The 21,976-nt window shown below is 34.8% G+C and overlaps 1 protein-coding gene across 2 annotated transcripts in view; it reads left to right on the top strand.

Moving 5' to 3' along the window:
• Positions 1–21,976, top strand: part of SEC63 (SEC63 protein translocation regulator) — a 66,724-nt gene that overhangs the window by 23,915 nt on the left and 20,833 nt on the right. For both annotated transcript variants that reach the window (XM_081828761.1, XM_006743711.2), the window contains exons 5-16: positions 4,141–4,202; positions 4,803–4,861; positions 6,323–6,373; positions 7,563–7,671; positions 9,778–9,872; positions 9,973–10,105; positions 11,650–11,742; positions 13,173–13,327; positions 15,156–15,303; positions 17,849–17,931; positions 20,680–20,739; positions 20,941–21,114. In XM_081828761.1, the coding sequence (XP_081684887.1) occupies positions 4,141–4,202; positions 4,803–4,861; positions 6,323–6,373; positions 7,563–7,671; positions 9,778–9,872; positions 9,973–10,105; positions 11,650–11,742; positions 13,173–13,327; positions 15,156–15,303; positions 17,849–17,931; positions 20,680–20,739; positions 20,941–21,114 (1,222 nt within the window). The remainder of the gene's footprint in view (positions 1–4,140; positions 4,203–4,802; positions 4,862–6,322; positions 6,374–7,562; positions 7,672–9,777; positions 9,873–9,972; positions 10,106–11,649; positions 11,743–13,172; positions 13,328–15,155; positions 15,304–17,848; positions 17,932–20,679; positions 20,740–20,940; positions 21,115–21,976) is intronic.

Genomic DNA, 21,976 nt, shown 5'->3' with positions numbered 1-21,976 from the left:
ACCAGGGCAAAATTTTTTGAGAAATATCCTTCCCTTAGCAAAAAAGAGCCACCATAAGCACCGTCCTTATGAACCTCTCTACAGTGCTTTTTGTTGGCTTCTGTATTTTACTGTGGACTCAGGTCAAATAGTATAAGTGGAGTTAAAGTTAAAAAGGGACTGAAGATGTCAATGTACTTGTTTTCATAAATGACCAAATTGATAAGTTTAAAAATATTTTCAATTCCTGACGAACATAAATGCGGAAATCCTCAACAAAATATTACCAAGACACATTCAACAATATATTAGAAGGATCATTCACCACAAGCAAGTAGGATTTATTCTGGGGATGCAGGGATGTCTCAGTATTTGCAAAATCAGTCAGGGTGATAGACCACATTGATAGAACGAAGAATAAAAATCAGATATCATCTCAGTAGATTCGGAAAAAGCATTTCGCAAAATTCAACATCTGTTTTATGATAAAACTCTCCCTCAACTCTTAGAGGGAACATAGCTCAACATAATGAAGGTCATATATGAAAAACCCATAGCTAACATCATACTCAGTGGTGAAAAACTGAGCTAAGACAAGGATGTCCACTCCCACCACTTTTATTCAACATAGTATTGGAAGTGCTAGCCACAACAGTCAGACAAGAAAAATAAATAAAAGACATCCATATTGGTAAGGAAGAAGTTAAACTGTAACCTTTTGCAGATGGCATGATACTATACATAGAAAACCCTAAAGACCACCAAAAAACTTTTAAAAGTAATAAATGAATAAATAAATAATAAATAAATGAACCCTGTAAAGTTGCAGCGTACAAAATTAATACCTAGAAATTGGTTGCATTTTTACACACTAATGAAATAGCAGAAAGAATTTAAGAAAACAATTTCATTTACAATTACATTAAAAAGAATAAAATACCTAGAAATAAGCTTAAGGAGGTGAAAGACTTCTGTACTCTGTATAAAACACTGATGAAAGACATTAAAGATGACACAAAGAAATGGAAAGATATTCCATGCTCATGGATTGAAGAATTAATATTGTTAAAATGTCTGTATTACCCAAAGCAATCTACAAATTCCATATAATCCCTATCAAAATTCCAATAGTATTTTTCACAGAACTAGAATAAATAATTCTAAAATTTATATGGAACCACAAGAGACCCCGAATAGCCAGAGCAATCGTGAGGAAGGAGAACAAAGTTGGAAGTATAACAATTCCAGATTTCAAGATATACTACAAAGCTATAGTAAATAAACTATATAGTATTGGCACAAAAATAGACACACAGATCAGTGGAACAGAATAGAGAGCCCAGAAATAAACCTGCATTTATATGGTCAATTTATGACAAAGAAGGCAAGAATATACAATGGGGAAAGTCAGTCTCTTCAAAAAATGGTGCTGGGAAAACTGGACAGTTACATGCAAAAGAATGGAACTGGACTACTTTCTTACATCATACACGAAAATAAACTCAAAATAGATTAAAGACCTAGTTATGAGACCTGAAACCATAAAACACCTAGAAGAACATAGGCAGTAATTTCTTTGAGATCCCCACCATAGCAACATTTTTCTAGATAAAAATCATAAGGCAGGGTGCCTGGCTGGCTCAGTCAATAGAGCATGGGACTCGATCTCAGGGTTGTGAGTTGAAGCCCCACACTGGGCATGGAGCCTACTTAAAAAGATTTAAAAAATTATAAGGCAAGGGAAACAAAAGCAAAAATGAACTATTGGGACTACACCAAAATAAAAAGCTTTTGTACAGTGGAGGAAACCAATAAAAAGGCAAACTACTGAATGGGAGAAGATATTTGCAAATGACATATTCAGTAAGGGATTAATATCAAAAACATATAAAGAACTTACATAATGCAACACCAAAAAACCAACAATACAATTAAAAAATGGGCAGAAGACCTTAATAGACATTTTTCCAAAGAAGACATATAGATGGTCAGTAAACACATGAAAAGATGCTCAACAGCACTAATCATCAGCAAATCAAAACCACAGTGAGTTATCACCGTTCACCTGTCAAAATGGCTACAGTCAAAAAGAAAAATAAGTGTTGGCGAGGATGTGGAAGTTTCCGTGCACTGTTGTTGGGAATGTAAATTGGTAAAGCCACTGTGGAAGACAGTGTGGAGGTTCCTCAAAACATTAAAAATAGAAATACCGTATATCCAGTAATTCCACTATTGAGTTTTTACCCAAAGAAAACAAAAACATTCATTCAAAAAGATATATGCACCCCTATGTTTATTGCAGTATTATTTACAATAGCCAAGATATGGAAGCAACCCAAGTGTCCATTGATAAATGAATGGATAAAGAAGATGTGGTACACACACACACACACACACACACACGACTATTGTCCATAAAAAAGGTGATCTTGCCATTTGTGACAACATGGATGGACCTAGAGGGTATTATGCTAAATGAAATAAGGCAGAGAAAGACATACCATATGATTTCACTTACATGTGGAGCTTAAAAAACAAAACAAATAACCAAAAAGCAGAAACAGACCCGTTAATACAGAGAACAAACTGAGGTTGCCAGAGGACAAGGGATGGGAGGATGGGCAAATGGGTAAAGGGAAGTTGGAGATACAGATTTACAGAAAAAATAAGTCATAGGAATAAAAGGGAATATTTTAAAAATAAGTCATAGGAAATACAGTCAATGGTATTATAATAGCATTGTATAGTGAAAGATGGTAGCTACACTTGTGAGCATAGCATAACTTAGAAACTTGTCAATCTCTATTTTGTACACCTGAAACTAATGTAATATTGTGTGTTAACTGTACTTCAGTTAAAAAAAAATTAGGGGGGGCGGCGCCTGGGTGGCTCAGTCGTTAAGTGTCTGCCTTCAGCTCAGGTCATGATCCCAGGGTCCTGGGATCGAGCCCCGCATCGGGCTCCCTGCTCGGCAGGAAGCCTGCTTCTCCCTCTCCCACTCCCCCTGCTTGTGTTCCCTCTCTCGCTGTCTCTCTCTGTCAAATAAATAAATAAAATCTTTAAAAAAAAAAATTAGGGGGCACCTGGCTGGCTGAGTCAGTATAGTGTGTAAGCCCCACGTTGGATGTAGAGCTTACTTAAAAAAATAATAAAAAATAGAATGGTTTAGAGGAAAAAAATTTGAACTCATTGAAAATTTTTGCTAGTTTTTAAAGGTACTTCTGCATTTTCACTCTTAATGTGGAGCTTTGTTGAATAGAAAACTACATTTGTGTGTATATTCTGGGAATGTTAAAATTAGATTTGGATATAAACATAATCTTTTGCCACTTAGTCTTCAAAAAATGCCTTTCTTATGATACTACTGGTCATTTTGTATGTGTCTGCCTTGTCTGCTTAACAGCATTGTAAAGTTTTTGAAGGAATTGAAATTTTCTTTTAGTATTTTTTTAACATCTATTTTGGGACCTGGAATAAAACCACTCTCATTTTGTGCCTTGAGCCATGGCCCAGATCAAGGGTAATATTTCTTTTTACGTGTTTAAAAAAATCACTCTGTCATTTTTATATTGCTGGGTTAGGAAGCTGTTGCTTTAGCAGGTATTATCCTAGTCCTTCTGGCAGTTGGTTTAGGAGAAAATTGTGACCTCAGCACAATGCAAATGACCTTTTCTATAGCAATGGAATTTTACAGGTATTCGTTTTTTTCTTTGAGAATGTGGTACCAGTTTTGGGGGGGTTATTATTATTAATTTGTATTAAGTTTATAAATAGGTATATATTATTATTAAAGTATAAACAGTGCTCATTGAAGAAATTTTGGAAAATATATGAGGATATAAGAAGAAAGTCACCTGTAATCCTCCCTGCCTTCTCAGAAAATGTAGTAACCTTTAAAGTTTTATCTTCCTGCTTGAACTCGCAAAACTTGAGAAACCACGGGCCAACCAGGAATTTCTGTAAAGGCTCAGTAGTTCTCATTTGCTTTAATGTAGAACTCCTTGCTTTCCTCTCTCTCTTTTTTTCTGATTTCAGAGAGGCTTTTCTTGATTTTCTAAAATTAATATCTGTAAGAAATGAGTTGGTTAGATAGAGTTTGTATATATGAGTACTTTTCAGATGTGCCTTTCTAATTTTGCAATTTTGTTCTTTTAATGCTAGTTTAACTGATGAAGAGTCGCGGAAAAATTGGGAAGAGTTTGGAAATCCAGATGGCCCTCAAGGTGTGGTAAATAATAATTACAAATTACTGGTGAAATGGTGTATATATGTGTGTGTGTGTGTGTATAATGAAAATATTAATAGATTGAAAAGAATATTTTGATTTTCTTAGTTTGTTAATAGGAAATTTATAACCTCAAGGAGCTAAATAGATACGTAAATGAGCTCTCTTTAGCTAATTTTTACTTTGTTTTTCTTTCTAGCAACTAGTTTGAAAGATAGAACTTAGATCGGGTTGATGAGAAGAGTAATCACTGTAATTATTCATCATTTCCAGCTAGTAGTTGATAAAAGTTGGATGAAAAGAATCTGTTTTTCTTTATTGACTTTAAACATTTTCTTGTATATTCACAGTGTTTACATTACCCAGGACATATAAAATAATTTAGATTTAATAAGAAGGAATTCATGTACTTTGGTCGAGTTTCTCCCCCCCACCTTCTGGAAAAATCCATTAACTTTTATGTAATGGGAACACACATAATATAATCTTTCTTAAAGCTTTTTTTGGGTTGGGGGGAGTTGGGAGGAAGAATTTTGGGATATAACTAAATAATAAAACTGAAAGTTGAGATTCTTCAGAAATACTCTTTCTGTTTTAGCCACAAGCTTTGGAATTGCCTTGCCAGCTTGGATAGTCGACCAGAAAAACTCAATTTTGGTGAGTGTATGTAAATAAGACACATTATAATGTGTTAGATATAGCTTAGTAATATAAAGGGAGCTATAAAAAAATACTGCAATGCTGTTTTTAATGTAACTGTGTATTGTGAAAACTTTTTACATAATGGAGAAAAGAATTGGTTCTCATTATTAGGTTGCTATTTGGGCAGTGTGTTCTAAATGTAGTTTTAAAACCTTAAAGTTGTGATTTCTTTTGGAGGCAGTTTCAGGTCAGGTCTTACCATTGGTTTGGAGAACTTTGGTTTTATATGGTATCCTAAGTAGTACTCAAAATTGGAATTATCCTTCATTTTACATTTACCCAAGCTAAATTAATGTTATAACATATGCTAAATTAATGCTGTATATATTCTGTATGGTACTTAGGGAGGCAGTAGGATATCAGACTTTTTTTTTTTTTTTTAAAGATTTTATTTACCTGAGAGAGAAAGAGAGAGAGAGAGAGATGAGGGGCATGGGGGGAGGGAGAAAGAATCTGAAGCAGACTCCGCACTGAGTGTGGAGCCCAACGTGGGGGCTCAGTCCCATGACTGTGAGATCATGACCTGAGCCAAAACCAAGAGTTGGACACTCAACCAACTGAGCCACCCAGGCACCCCAGGATATCAGACTTTTAATCAGTGATAGATGCTGCAACTCTAAAACGTTGGGAATTATCTTAACCTATTGTTCAGGAATAGATGTTTCCCTATTTCACATTTCTTAAAAATGATTAGGAGCTGTCTTTGAAGCAATAAAAAAGAAAATTCATATAGTCTGTAATTTGTTTTGAAAATGGCTGTTTAATGTTATTTTATGGCTGACAAACATTATCTTAAGGGATATATGGTTTCATATATAAGAGTGTCTGTCATGCTTAGGATTACTGTGGGAATACTGGAGAAGAGAAAGATAGTTAGCTACCTGATTTGGGATCAAGTAGTAGGAGAAAAATCTAAGATCAATAGATAGAAATTACTTGTAAACAGAACATTATGAAGTTGTTCCTTGATAAGGAACCAGGCTTCTATTATTTATTTCTAAGACACTAACTACTTGCGAAGGTGTGCATCTATAAGTACCTGACTGGACGGAAAATACCATTTATAAAGCTGTTTTGCTGGTGTTATCTACAGAGCAGATTAAAAGGTAATTTATTATAGTGGATAAAAGCATAAAGTTTTAGAGTTGAAATGCCTGGATTCCAATCCTGGCTCCACCACTTACTAGCTGTGTGACTTGGGACAAGAGTTGTAACCTGTGTTTGCTGCAGGTTCTGTATTTGCAAAAGGAAAATAATAATGGTACCTTTCTCATAGAGTTTGAAAATAAGGATTAAATGAAATAATACACGAGGAGTGCTTTTGATAGTGCCTCTCCCATGTAAACCTAAAAATAAGTGTTCTTAGGTATTATAATTGACCTGTGAAAGGCATAATTATTTTCTTTTCCATTCTAGGTTTTACTTGTATATGGATTAGCATTCATGGTTATCCTTCCAGTTGTTGTAGTAAGTTCTAACTCTTTTTATTAACAATTTTTGGAAAGGGAATTGGTGGCATGCTTTGGAATCTCCCTATAAGATTGCAATTTGTATTAGAATATAATCCATTCATCCTTGAATTTTAAGAATCTTACATTCAAGTATACTTTAAAGGTCTTCTAAAGGTGATATCATTTGAGTATGTTAGAGTATATATCTCCTCCCAATACAAAAGTTACACAACTGAAATAATACAGATGTATTTAGAGTTTAGAATGTCTTCCTTCATCACCTCCCTCAACTTCATTTCTTCATTAGAGATAATCACTGATAAGTTTGGTGTTCTCCCTTTCAGATTTTTAAAAAATATTTGTTTATTTATTTTTGAGGAGGGGGACGGACAGGGGAGAGGGAGAGAAAGAATTTCAAGCAGACTCCCTGCTGGGCATGGAGCTCTGAGATCATGACCTGAGCCGAAATCAAGAGTCGGACGCTTAACCAGCTGAGGCACCTAGGTGCCCCTTTCAGATATTTTTCTATGGATTGTATATACATACGCACTTAAAAAAAAAAAAAATGTCATCTTACTGTATGTATTGTTCTGTGACTTTTTTTGCTTCCTATATTGGAGGCACAACATATAGAGCAACCTCATTTTAAAAACTATTGCATAACACCTCAATATGAAGATAACATAAAGTTTATGATTTTACTGTTTCTTTTGTGACTGGGTGGTTTTCTTTCTGGTCTTGTAGTTCCTCTGAGTCCCATAGTGAGACTGATAATTAACCTGTCTTGCCTTCATAGGTTTGTTGTGTGAGGATCCAGCTATATGGAATCATGTGAATGAAAGTAGTATATCAACTGTAAAATTGCTCCTGCACTTATTTATCAAATATTTATTAAATACTGTCAGAAACCAGCTTTTTGCTTTTATAGAAATGGGTTGTTTTGTTTGTTTTGTCTTCAGCTTCTAACTGAACCATAAATGTTTTAATCATATATATGTAGTGAGGTAGGTTGGTGTTTAGGTGTTGGGCAGTATGAATACTTGCTAAATAATTTGAAATATGTAACAAAGCATTTGTTCTAAAGTTCAGGTATTGTTACTTGTTTTATGAACATTTAGAAAATTTGACCAGAAACATATTCTGCATCAAACCTAATATTGTGGTTTTGATGCTTTATTTATTGTTTAATTTTACTTGCATTTTAGGGTTCTTGGTGGTATCGCTCAATACGTTATAGTGGAGACCAGATTCTAATACGCACAACACAGATTTATACATATTTCGTTTATAAAACCCGAAATATGGATATGAAACGTAAGTAAATTTAAGTAGCTGTGATATTAGATTATTTTCCAAGTCATTTATGTGATATATATTCAACTGGAGACATTTCATTCAGTTTTATATTCTCTTCATATAACTAAAGCTGGAGGAGAATGCTAACACCCTTTATCACATGTATTTCTTTTTTTTTTTTTTAAGGATTTTATTTATTTATTTGACAGAGCACAAGAAGGGGGAGTGGCAGGCAGAGGGAGAAGTAGGCTTCCCACAGAGCAGGGGGAGCCTGATGTGGGACTCGATCCCAGGACCCCAGGATCATGACCTGAGCCAAAGGCAGTCGCTTAACCAACTGAGCCACCCAGGCGCCCACATGTATTGTGTTTCTATTATTCCCATTTACTCAGCTATATATATATGTATTTTTTTCCCCCTAGAAATTGTATGGTAAAGCTTCATGTGGGTTAATTTTGTAATAATACTAGCTAGTATTTCTTGAGTATTGTATACCAGGCATTGCTAGGGATTACGTATGTGTTAACTCAATCTTTATTTTGCTCCCATAAGTAAGTTACTGTTTTTAAGCACATTTTATAGATGGGGAAACTGAGCTTAAGGATACATACAGTAAGTGGTAGAGTTAGGATCAAACTCAAGAGGTCTGGTTCCCAAGCCCTAAATCAGTACGTTATACATTAGTCTCAATAAAATAAGTAGAGATCTTGGATGTGTTGAAAGAAAATTGCCAGAATATTTAATTCCCAGATTCTTATTTCAGAATTTCTTTATGGAAAAAAAAAGTTCATTTAAAATACTTTCTTTGATGCCATAAAGCTAACAGTATAAATTTTATCCTTGGAATATATAATGTTGCATTTCAGAATCACTGCTCTGCAGAACTTACAGACATATCATAAAAAAACCCTGCTTCCCCTCCTTGAGGAAAAAAAAAAAGGAAGACACAAGTTTTAAAAAGTTTTAAATTGTGCCTCACTGTAGAATACATTTTTGTTCCAAAACCTCAGTGGAGTTTTCTGTAGTTTGGATTTGCCAGTTTTATTAATTTTTTTGGTAATGAGAGACTTCTCAGAATCATGTAACTATGTGAACAGATCTTTTATTTTTGGAGTATTTTTGGAATGAGCAGGTCTTTTATTTCTGAGGAATAAGTGGTTGTTACTCTCCCTTTTATACACATATATCACTTTTCCTTATGTTGAATTGAGATATTAATATAGAAACCCCCTTATGAAAGTGTTTCATGTTTATGGTGTGTTTTAATGTGTTTTTTTGCGTCAGTGATCTTGATTCCTATTTTATTTCTGACAGTGACACTTACCCTTACACAGTTCTATGAGAAAAGCATTGTTTAGTTGCTGGTGGGCTTGGTTATACATCCTTGATTACTTTAGTGTTGGCATCATTTATTATACAGCTGTTTTAGGAGTAGATGTTTCATGAAACATTTGAGGGCAGTAATGGTAGTTAGTAGCTTACACATACTACTGTGCTTACTGTGTGTCAGGCACATCTGAAGAAACTGAAGCCCATAGAGAGGTGAAGAATATTGTCCTAGGCCATTTAGTTAGGGAGTGAAACTCTGGGGTCTGTGTTCTTAACCTCTGTACTGTCCTGCTTTTTGTGAATACATTGCGTGCATTTTCTGCTGGAAGGTGAGATTCATGACTGTAGTGCCAGTCATCAGACCTAAAACTCTCTCTAACTCATTGTTTCTCAGCCTTCTTTAACTATGGAGCCCCTCTTTATTTCACTTAATAGTTATTAAGATCACATGGGATACTTAATAATTGCTCTGTAGAAAGTTTCTGTGGAACACATGCTTAAGTCTAGAAACAGATGCTATTTAAACTGATTTTAATGCATCCAGTGCTTTGGGGCCCTTAATTTGATGTATATTTCTGTTTACTTGTGATAGGTAATATTGTACATATTTTAAAAAGTGAAATGTTTCTTTTTTATGGGAAAAATGAATACTTGTTAACGGAGTTCGGATGATTTTTAGCTTTCCATGCAAGTGGAAAATTGCTTCAGTGTAGGATTAATGAAATATCATAGGAGAGGAAGTTAATAGGTGAGCAGATGTATTTATTTACCTTCATATTACTTTTGTTTTCTTAGGTCTTATCATGGTTTTGGCTGGAGCCTCTGAATTTGATCCTCAGTATAATAAAGATGCCACAAGCAGACCAACAGATAATATTCTAATACCTCAGGTTAGGCCTAACTCCCATATTCCTTGATATAAGCATTTAGGTATTAAAGTAAATGCTTTTTTAGGTATATATTTTTTAATAATTATTTTATTTACTCTAGCTAATCAGAGAAATTGGCAGCATTAATCTAAAGAAGAATGAGCCTCCACTTACCTGCCCATATAGCCTGAAAGCCAGAGTTCTTTTACTATCTCATCTTGCTAGAATGAAAATTCCTGAGACCCTTGAAGAAGGTAAGATTCTAGTATCTGCAGGGTTTTTTGTTTTTTTAACATTTATTTATTTTAGAGAGAGAGCACACACGAGCTGGGGGAGGGAGAGGATGGGGGAAGAATCTCAAGCAGACTTGGAGCTGAGGATGGAGCCTGGGGTGGGGCTTGATCTCACGAACCTGAGATCATGACCTGAGCTGAAACCAAGAGTCAGATGCTTAACTGACTGAGCCACCCAGGCACCCCTCGGCAGGGTTTTAATAGTACAAAAGCAGTGGATTTAATTAGACCTCATGGTGCAGTGTTTTGGCCCTGTTCTTTTTTGCTCAATCAAATAATTGCTTAAGGACCTTTTAAAAAGAAAACTTTATGCTACATAATTCACAAATATTTTGAAAGTCTAAGGTAAGTCATATACTTTGACAAATGTTAAAATTTAGTATTTCAAGGTGAGAGAAGACTCTGAGAAATGTTTATTCAGTTGCAGATTATATAGTAATTTCTAGTGACTTTTTAAAAAAGATTTTGTAAGCTTTTTAAGCTTTTCGGGGGAAGAAAAAATGGATTTCACAACAAATATCTCAGTCAACCACCACTACTACCATCACCTCCAGCAGTAATTGCTGATAAAGGATTTAATTTTTATTGAACGCTTCCTAAATTGCTTGAAGCCACCTCTCTATGTAAAAGAAAAGCAGTGGATTGGGACAGTGCTGTTTCCAGGGATGTCATGAATTTGAGTGTCATTTCTTCTTTACTTGCATTACTTCATTTGAAGTTTTAAAAGAAAATTATTATACCTAGGGAATAAATGTTCTTTCTGAATGAAGCTCCTCTTCTTCTGTCCCTTTTTAAAGCCAATAATAAAACCAGATGCCTCCAAAAACAAGGCTAGCTGATGCTCAGTAATTGGTGATAAGATAGGATACTTAGGATGGAATGAAGGATCACTATTTAGGCATTGTTGTTGGAGTTGCAAATTAACCAGTAATTCTGATTTTTCTAATATTCTGTACAGATATGAAACCATCTCCATTTTTTTCTAACAGGGAACAAATATTTTTTTAGGTTGAGTACTAACCCCAGTGGATGATCTTAATAGTTAACCATTACATGCAGTAAAAATGAGTCTGTCTCCTTCCTCTTTCTCCCCCTTCTCTTTCTGCATTGAGTTAAGATTTATTCTCAATCTTAGTCTTTGGACTTATTCATAGTTATAGAAACTTAGGTGCACAAGAAGAAGATTCTTAAGGTTTCTTAAATGTAGTAAGATTAGAATTAAGTTTAAGACTATTCTTCCAAAAAACGAAAGTTAACTTATGAAGCACAACACCACAATATTAAAAATTTGCCTTTGAAACATCTAATCTGATCTAGGGTTTTCTGACTGATTTTTGACAGTCCTGCTTAGGAGAAACTGTTGTGTTCAACCTGTAAAATTCTGAGGTCATCTGAAATATTTATGGGACAACTTGAATTTAGTATCAGTCTTGGACTATAGATGATAAAGATGTTTTAACTATAAAAGTGGAATGATTTGTTTCAGGTGTTCATTTGTTTTGCAGATCAGCAATTTATGTTGAAAAAATGCCCTGCCCTACTTCAAGAAATGGTTAATGTAATCTGCCAGCTAATAATAATGGCCCGGAGCCGTGAAGGTGAGGTGGAAATGTAATTACTTATGTTGTACTTTTTCTTGCAAGCTCCTGCAGATTATACTTACAGTTTTAGGATTTTTGAGTACCTACAGTAATTCTGCCTATATATTATATAAGTTGAATCAGCTTTCCCACTTTTATTCATGGTTTTTCTTACTTCTTTCCTGTATGTTCCGTTATGTAAAGTCTTTATCACAATTCATGTTTTTGCATTTATTTATTGTTTTATTGTTTGTTGTCACTTATTGTTTGTAAAGATTTAAGATACCTTTTCCTTCCTTTGAATATTTTTAGAGTTAGGTTATTCTGTATTTTAACAATGAGTTTGAAATAATTCTTTAAGTGATGTAATAATGACTTATCTGACATGTAGTGTTTTTTGCATGAAGGGAGAAAAGAATGAGGGGAAAGAAAAAAGAATGAGAGAGTTTGTGGTCAGTAATGGAAAAGGGGACCCTTAAGAAAGGAGATAATGGTTGTGGTTTGTTGTTATGGCTGATGTCAGTTCTTGGCATGGTATCAGTATGTTATTGATACTGATAATTTACTGTTTTGGGAGGTGATGCAAAGAATTTTTCTGTTAAACCAATGCTTGTTGCTGGATAATGGTTGTTGCATTTGAACATGTTTGTATATTTTTGGTATCTTATAACTTTTTTTTTTAATTTAAATTTTAGGTAGTTAACATACAGTGCAACATTGGTTTCTGGAGTAGAATTCAGTGATTCATCACTTACATACAACACCCAGTGCTCATCACAAGTGCCCTCTTTAATAACCATCACCATTTAGCCTATCCCCCACCCACCTTGCTCCATCAACCCTCAGTTTGTTCTCTGTCATTAAGAGTTTCTTATGGCTTCTCTCTATTTTTTTTTCTTTTCCCCCCTTCCCATATGTTCATCTGTTTTCTTTCTTAAAATTCCACATATGAATGAGATCATGTGGTATTTATCTTTCTCTGACTTATTTCACTTAGCATAATGTACTCTGGCTCTGTCCACATCGTTGCAAATGGCAATAGTTCATGCTTTTTGATAGTTGAGTAATATTCCATTTTGTATATATACACCACATCTTCTTTACCCATTCATTGGTCGATGGACATTTGGGCTCTCTCTATAGTTTGGCTATTGTTGATAATACTGCTGTAAACATCAGGGTACATGTATCCCTTCGAATCTGTTTTTGTATCCTTTGGGTAAATACATAGTAGTGCAATTGCTGGGTCATAGGGTAGTTCTAGTTTTAACTTTTTGAGGAACCTCCATACTGGATTTTACAACTTTTAAAGGAAAATCAACACTGTGATCTTAAAATTTGAGGTGTTAACGATATTCATATGAGTCATGTTTTCATGATGAGTTGTGTACTCCGGAACACATAAAAAGTCCAGCCTTGTTTTTTCTTTTATTCCTGTTCTTTCTAAGAAAGGGAGTTTCGTGCTCCAACTTTGGCATCCCTAGAAAACTGCATGAAGCTTTCCCAGATGGCTGTGCAGGGCCTTCAGCAGTTTAAGTCTCCCCTTCTGCAGCTCCCTCACATTGAAGAGGACAATCTTAGGAGGGTTTCTAATCATAAAAAGGTAATTCTTTGCCACTTTAAAATTAGCTTTAAACAGTTTGTCATGTTACTTAAAGGTAGCACGAATGAAAAGTGTTCTAGAAGTGTTTACTATGGCTTTCTTAGATTTAGAATGTCTTAAACACTCTACAACTATTCCTAAAGTGATTCTGTTAGCATTTTCTTGTTTAGGGAGGTGTCTTATAATATAAATTTACCTACTGTAAGTGATTTTACTATTTTGGAGGTCAGTGCATTTTAACAATTAAGACTTTGTTCTTTATATTATGTTACCAGAAATAAATGTACGAGTAAAAATGCACTGTATGCTTTCCAGTCATTTCATGCCTGGCTTTTAAGGTTGGGCATGGCTTATTGGTTGAATAGGAACAAAAAAAATTAAGTTTTCAAAACATAAGTAGATCAAATAAAGATGCTTCTAATTTAGATAATGCAATCTATTGTAAAGATCTGATAATGAATCTTAAGATATGGCAAAAATATGTATAAATGAAAAAACCTGAGGAAATATAAGAAAAAACAAATTATAATTCTGATAGGAGATTTTAAACATTACTTTGCATACATTAGACAAAGTGGGCGGAAGATAGACATGGGATTTGATAGTATATTAAGGTAGAACTAATGTGTATTAGAGATTCACATATGAGTTCTCTGTCCTTTCAGGTAATCGTATTACCCTTATAAATTTGTTCACATTTTGAATTGAAAACTGTGTAATCAAAAAGTGGGCATTCCACATTCCTCATGATCTAAGCTCTGTGAAAGTAAATATTAATAACTAGTACCAAATGCCTGGAAATGAATACTCTCCTAAGTATCCCTTTAGCCTAGATGGATATTACTGCAATAACAGACAGCTGTATTTAGAAAATAACAAAAATGAGAATATTGCATAGTAAAACCTTAAGGGTGCAGTTGTACTTGGAGATAAATTCATACTCTTAAAGGTTTTTATCATTAAAATAGAAAATATGGGTCAGCAAACTGAGCATATCAAATGATAGTTGTTCTTGGTTGGGTCAAGATTCTGTGAATATTACTGTTTTTTTTTTCCTCCTAACTTTATTTTTTCTAAATTTAAAAAATTACCCTGTATTAACTTTGTAATTAAAAAAAAATCCTAAATTTGAATTTCTTTGGATAAAAGGCCATGAAATGCTATAAAGTTGTATTTTTTGCTTTGAAATGTGTATGCAGATCTTCCTCAGCTTACAGTGGGGTTACATCCTCATAAAGCCATCGATCGTAAGTTGAAAATATCCTAAGTCAAAAATGCATTTAATACACCTAGCCTACCAAACATCATAGCTTAGCCTAGCCTACCTTAAACATGCGCAGAACACTTATATTAACCTACAGTTGGGCAAAATCATCTAACACAAGCCTGTTTTATAATAAAGTGTTGAATATCTGTCTCTTGTAATTTATTGAATACTGTACTGAAAGTGAAAAACAGAATGATTGTATGGGTACAGAATGGTTGTAAGTGTATGGATTGTTTACTCTTGTGATTGCGTGGCTGGTGGAGCTACAGTTTGCTGCTGCTCCCCAGCATAATGATAGTATTGTATCAAATATCATTAGTCCTGGAAAAGATAAAAATTCAGAGTTTGGTTTCTGCTGAATGCATTGCTTTTGCAGCATTGTAAAGTTGAAAAATTGTAAGTAGAACCATTGTAAGTTTGGGAGCCAGTATGATCTTAGCATTTTTCTAAAAGTTATTGGATTTTGTTTTAGTGAAACATGCTAATTTTCTTTTTGTGAAAAATTCTATGACTTTGGGATTTATTTTCTTTCTCTCTCTCTCTCTCTCTCTTAAAATTCAGTACAAAATTAAGACTATTCAGGATTTGGTGAGTTTAAAAGAATCAGATCGTCACAATCTACTTCACTTCCTTGAAGATGAAAAATATGAAGAGGTTATGGCTGTCCTTGGGAGTTTCCCATATGTGACTATGGATATAAAATCACAGGGTAAGTGGGAGGTTTCCCTGTTGAACATTTTTTCTCTTTTTGATAGATTGGCTTTTGTTTATGTGGCTTAAGGTTCTCAAAACATTTGATATCATAATGTGTAATTAGACTTTCCAGAACTGTAGTTTACCTATCAGATTGGCTGTGATGGAATATGATACATGCTTAATAATTTTGAGAATACTGATAGAATCCCATAGAATCTTACTTTTATTATCCTCAGAATGGGATTAAGCTTGAGGACTCTCTGTTCTGTAGTTCAAGTTTTAGGACTTTCTTAACTTTTCAAAGAATGAAAGATTTTCAGGTGCACTGGAAGATACTTGAAGTGTATATTGTTAGTGTAAAAGAAATAGCTGTTTAGTTCTAAAATTAAGTTTAAAAAGTCCAATTTACTTTAGTAAGCCTTGGAAATTACCATGTTCTATGCCACATTTCATGTGTTTTTCTCAACCTGTCTCTATCTTTATGTCTGCTGGGGTGAAAAAATAGATTTTTCTACCTACACAATTGTCCTTTGAGTGTCCATTTTAATAGCTGAATAATAGTATCATACAGTGGTTACAGAATTAGAGATTATCTGCCCATTCCTTCATTGTGACAGTATTCTGAGTTTTGACATTTACTAAGTTTCTCTTGTGAGAACATTCTTGTGGGACCAAGAATACAAGGATGTGTTAGGAATGGTATCTGTCTTTGAAGAGTTTATAGTCTAGTTGAGGAAGTAGGACATAAACATAGGATTAAAAACAAGGAAACATAAGGCAAGTGTTAAGTGAATGACACAGACATTGTGCCATTGATTCATTCAACAACTATTGAGTGCCACCCATTTTATTGGGTGTTGGGGAAGCAGTGGTAAAACAAAGCTTCTGCCTTATTGAGTTTGCATTCTAATGGAATTGAAAAGAGAGAAATGGCTCTCAAAGACTCGGTGTTTGAGAGGTAAGGTAAACTGCAATCTGGTTTCAATTTGGCTGGAGTATAGGATACATGTAATGAAAACTGGGACTGCTTTGGTGGGGAGTTTGGATTTCCTTGTGATCTCACTGGGAAACTTCATGATGTATTTCATTCCATAGCATCTTGTATAGACAACGTATTATATTTTCACAATGCTATCCAAATGTGTAATATGAGTAATATAGTTAAAGGAGGGAGAGTAGAAGAATTTTAGAAGCAGAAAAGGAGCATCTGCCTGATCCAGTGCTAGAGATGGTGGATCTCTTTCTCACATTGCTTAGAGGCTGTATAGAATCTCCTGTAGGCTTTTTCTCCACTTGAAAGCCTCAGATGGCAGGTAGATATTGTTATAGCTGTTAATTCACATGCAGTGCTCATGCATGTGCACATACAACTGTGGAATGTTGACGAATGTGTAGCCCAGGTTTGATAGGAGATAATGGAAACTTCAGATTGAAGAAAGGATATTGTATCCTTCTTTTTTAATAATAATAATTTTTTCTTTTTTAGAGCACGAGGCAGGGGGTGGGGGATGCGGGGGCGGGGGGAGGTGGGGAGGGGCAGAGGGAGAGGAGGGAGAGAGAATCTTAAGAGGCTCCAGACTCTGCGTGGAGCCCGATGCAGGGCTTGATCTCCATACCCTGAGATTGTGACCTGAGCTGAGATCAAGAGTCGGGTGCTTAACCGACTGAGCCACCCAGGTGCCCCAGGATATTGTATCCTTCTTGATGCCCAGCTGTTGCACCTCACAGCCAGTAATGGAGGAGAAAGTAGTTAGAGTTTGTTGGAGGCCGTTCTTTTCCAACTGGTGGTGTGTTAATGTAGGCCAGAACAGAGTATGCTAATCTAAATCTGTGTAAAATAAACATAACTTAGAAAAATTTTAGGCAGAAATACATAGTGAAGAAAGCTCTTACAGATAAAATTTGCAGGAAAAATGAATTTGAATAAGATATGTTTGGTAAGTTACTTCATTTATTAATTTTAATATTAGTTTTAATGTCAAGTTTATTTTATTAGCTTTTGGCAATATGTGTAGCAAATGTGGTTTTGAAAAATTAAGCAATTGCGAAAGCTTTTTAAGGTGCTTTTTACTATAAACAAAACTTCGAAGTTCTTGCCTTAAGAAATTAATGTGACTTAGAATACTAGTTCTAATTATTTTATTTCTGACAGGCAGACTGGCATTGATCATATAGATAAAATCTCGTGAATACAAGGTTTGTACAATTTAATAGAGTGACAGATTTTTATATCACTGTGAAAGAAAGCTGTGGTACAGTAGGCCTCACATTATACTTCGTTTTCAAAGACCAGGGTTTGAAACTTGGCAGAGCCGATATAGCCATTATGTGACCTCAGGCATTTTACTTTAGTTTTGAACCTCACTTTCTTCTAAGTGGAAATAATCTTCAGAGAGCTATTTTAAAGATTAAATGAGTGCATTGTTGAAGGCATTTAGTGGAGTGTTTTATATAGAGTAGGCAGTCAAATATTTTTTATTGAGTTTAAAATATATTTGAAATACTGAAGTACCAAATTGAATTTTATTGTTTACTCATTTTTTACTCTCATCTTGTAGTATTGGATGATGAAGATAGCAACAACATCACAGTAGGATCCCTGGTTACAGTGTTGGTTAAATTGACAAGGCAAACAATGGCAGTAAGTCATCTCTTTTTATTTTTATGCTTTAAGAGTTATGTGTTAAAAAAAAAAGAGTTATGTGTTAAGGGGTGAAGGGGAAAAGGAGGTGCAGACTTCCGATTATGGAATAAGTCATGGGATTCAAAATATAGCACGGAATATAGTTAAGGATATTGTAACAGTGTTGTATGGTTACGTAGCGTAACAGAGGGAGTTGTTGAATCACTGTGTCGTACACCGTGAAACTAATATAGTGTGAACTATACTTCAATGAAAAAAAAGGAAAAAAAAGTTATGTGTCAGAGTTCTTACATTAATTTTCTCATTTTAAGTCACATATTCTCAAAGTCAAAACTATTATAGTAGTAAAATCTAATTTTGCAAGTCCTATTTAGCTGTTTTTTTTTTTTAAGATTTTATTTATTTCTTTGACAGAGAGAGAGATTCAGCGAGAGAGGGACCACAAGCAGGGGGAGTGGGAGAGGGAGAAGCAGGGGGAGTGGGAGAGGGAGAAGCAGGCTCTCCGCCGAGCAGGGAGCCCGATGTGGGGTTCAATCCCAGGACCCTGGGATCATGATCTGAGCTGAAGGCAGTCGCTTAACCAGCTGAGCCACCCAGGCAGTCTATTTAGCTGTTTTGATATTTTAAATTAATATTCATAGTTTTCCCATTAGTTTTTACATAACAGAAAACCTTTGGAAAATAGATTAATTCTTCCTGTGATGATTTGTTAATTCCCTGTAAAAACATTATAATAATAAGGTAATGTGAGTTTAGTATTTAAAGTCTAAAGTACTATACAAAGATTAATTATTGATTGTTGTGAATTTCATTACCTATTCCTTCTTGGTCAATTCTGATTTTACTCTTAATTTTTAAAATTATAATGAAAATATTTTTTTTCTCATTATGTGAAAAATAAAGGCTGTCTGGGAAAAAACTTCAGGCATTGCAGAAAAGTATAGGAAGAGATTAAAATCACCTAAAGTCCCGCCACTCTGAGATTATTGATTTTGAAGCTCATCGCTTTAGATACCCTAATGCATGAATACCTGTGGGGTTAAATGGTGTTTTCATGATCATGGATTCCTTCTCTCACCCACCTCCCTCAGGAAACCCCTTGTCAGTCCCAGGCGACCAGAATTTAGTCTTGTGTGTATCCTTTTATCTTTCTCCATGCTCGTATTTAATGCCTGGGCCTTTTCACTGTATGTACATATACACCCTGGTACTTTTCTCATTCTCTTTGATTAAATTCAATCACATGGTATATGTTTCCTGTATATCTTGTTTTTCTTAGTTTCTATTACATATTTGTATTACCTCCCAAGTCAACTATTACCTCCCAAGTTAGGCCTATAGTTGTAACTCGTTTTTAATTGACTGTACTATTTTTAACTCCGCATATCCAACTAGTGGGAAATTTTAGCCTGTTCTGCTCTGGGACCTGTGAATATCTGCAGGAAACATACTCTGCATTTAAACCCCATCTCTAAAACTCTGGTCGGAAAAGCATACTTTGTAGTAGGATATATCAAATCAAAGATGTTGATTTTATGGTAGCAAGTGGTAAGGAAGCATTTGTGTCATGGACTCTGGATGAGAAGTGTCCCGCCCGGGAGAAGAGGAAACTTCAAAGCCAGTGGCTAGGATTGGGCATAGAATCCAAATTTATATTGCCTACATGCTTTGGAATTCCCAGCCTGAAAAATGAGTAAAAATTGGCCTTGAGCTGTTGACACTTCTGGGATAATTGGTAGGGGGAAAAAAGCAAAATTGCCCTGGAGGAAGGGAGAAAATCAAATATTTATCTTCAAGTTCTTGTATGCACGAAACCTCAGAGTAATTAAGTATTAAAACCCAGCTAATAAATGAAGAAATGAAGCAGAGATGGTAGAATTAGACTAGGGATTGGCAAACTTTTTCTCTAAAGGTCCAATTAGTAAAGTTTTAGGTTTTATGGGCCACATGGTTTCTGTAGCAACTATTGAATTCACAAATGGGCATCGTTGAGTTCCAATAAAACTTTATTTGAAAACCAGGCAATGGGCCATAGTTTGTGGACCCCTGAATTAGGCTAGCAGTTTAAAGCCTGAGTTATCATTGTTTTTACTTGTTAGCTTTAGTAATTCCAGGGAGTTTATTAAACACAACCAACATCACTTATTATCTTCTAGTATAGATTCTCACTGAAACCTTACTGGAATATAAATCCTAAATTTATGCCTTCTATTCTGATCCTAAGTGGATTATATGGTGGATATGTCTAGATTTTATGGATTTCCTCAGTGTTCCACCCCTTAGGTATTTTATTTATATATGTAATTAATTTTTAAAAAATTAAAAAAAATTTGTTTTTCTTAAGTAAACTCTACCCCTAATATGGGCTTGAACTCACAACCCTGAGATCAAGAGTCTCACACTCTACCGACTGAGCCAGCCATGTGCCCTTCCATAGTTATTTTAAACTATGAAATATTCTTGACTTTATAATGAGTTTATATATCTTAAGTCATTGCATTTGTACTTTTCAAAATGTATTCAAGACACATGTGAGGTATTTCAGAAGGTAACTTTTGAAGTGTCATTTAGTAATTGCTGAATTTGCACACATCATTAGTAATTGCCAGAAGTCTGCTGTTCTCCCTCCCTCCACCAATTGTCACCAGTTAAAAAACTTATTGGTCATCTATTTTGAAAGATTGCTTTATCTGAAAGGTAAACATAGGTTGATAGACTTTATATTTTTCTTCTCTCTGCTTCTAGGAAGTATTTGAAAAGGAGCAGTCGATCTGTGCTGCAGAGGAACAGCCAGCAGAAGATGGGGTAAAACTTGATTTTTCATACTTATCTTTCCTGGTGAAGGAAGCGTTTTCTTTTGTTCTCTGATTGATTTATATTGTTGTGGGAGAGTAATTCAGTTTGTGAAAGCATTTAGTTTAGCCATTTTCATCTAAAAATTATTCAGACTCCCAAATGAGACTGTTGCTATAACTTCTGAGTGTGTATGTGTGTTGTTATTTATAGCAGGGTGATACGAATAAGAACAGGACAAAAGGAGGATGGCAGCAGAAGAGCAAAGGACCCAAGAAAACTGCTAAATCAAAAAAAAAGAAACCTTTAAAAAAAAAACCTACACCTGTGCCCTTACCACAATCAAAGCAACAGAAACAAAAGCAGGCAAATGGAGTTGTTGGGAGTGTAAGTTTATTACTGTTATTATCATTATCTGTGTTGAATTATAACATACACTAAAATGTTCACATCCTATGTGTAGCTCCTGAAATTTTACGTATGTATGTACCCATGGTACCCAGACTAAGATAGAAAAGCTTAGCACCCTGGAGAGCTCACTTGTGTCCCTTCTTAGTCAGTGACCCCTCCATCTACCTCCATACCTTCCAGTTTTGGCTGTTATTACCATAGATTAGTTTTGCTTATTCTTAAACTTCATGTAAGTGGAAATACGTTTGTCTGCTTTCATTCAACGTTATGTCCATGACATTCATCTGTGTTGTGTGTAGCAGCTGTCCATTCTTTGTGTGTATGTGATACTCCATCTTATGAATACGCTCCAGCTTATCTGTTCTGCAGTTAATGGACATTTGGGTTGTTTCTAGTTTTTGCCTGTTATTGAATAAAAATGCTGTCCTTATTCATGTACATGTCATTTTGTGGACATTTCGTTTTTCTTGGGTATGTACCTAGCAGTGGAATTGCTGGGTCATAAAATAAGTGTATATGGTTAGCTTATTGAAAGAGCCTGTTTTCCAAAGTTGTACTATTCTGTGTTTCTCCTAGCAGAATATGAGTTCATTTGTTCCACATCCTCACTAATGCTTGGTTTTACCATTCTTTTTTATTTTAACCACTACAGTGAATCTGTAATGGTATCTCTGTGTGTGGTTTGTATTTACCTGATAACTAATGATATTGAGCATCTTTTCATATACTTAGCAGCCATTTGAATATCCTCTTTCTCTATTGGGTTGTCTTACGGATTTGTAGGATTCCTTTATATATTCTGGATATGAGTCCTTTTTTACTCTCTTTTTTTTTTTTT

The sequence above is a fragment of the Leptonychotes weddellii genome, chromosome 8 (assembly GCF_054177405.1).
Source record: "Leptonychotes weddellii isolate Sample4059 chromosome 8, ASM5417740v2, whole genome shotgun sequence".
NCBI classification, from domain to species: domain Eukaryota; kingdom Metazoa; phylum Chordata; class Mammalia; order Carnivora; family Phocidae; genus Leptonychotes; species Leptonychotes weddellii.
Note: the sequence above shows the minus strand (reverse complement) of the source record. Positions and strands in the feature narration are given on the sequence as shown.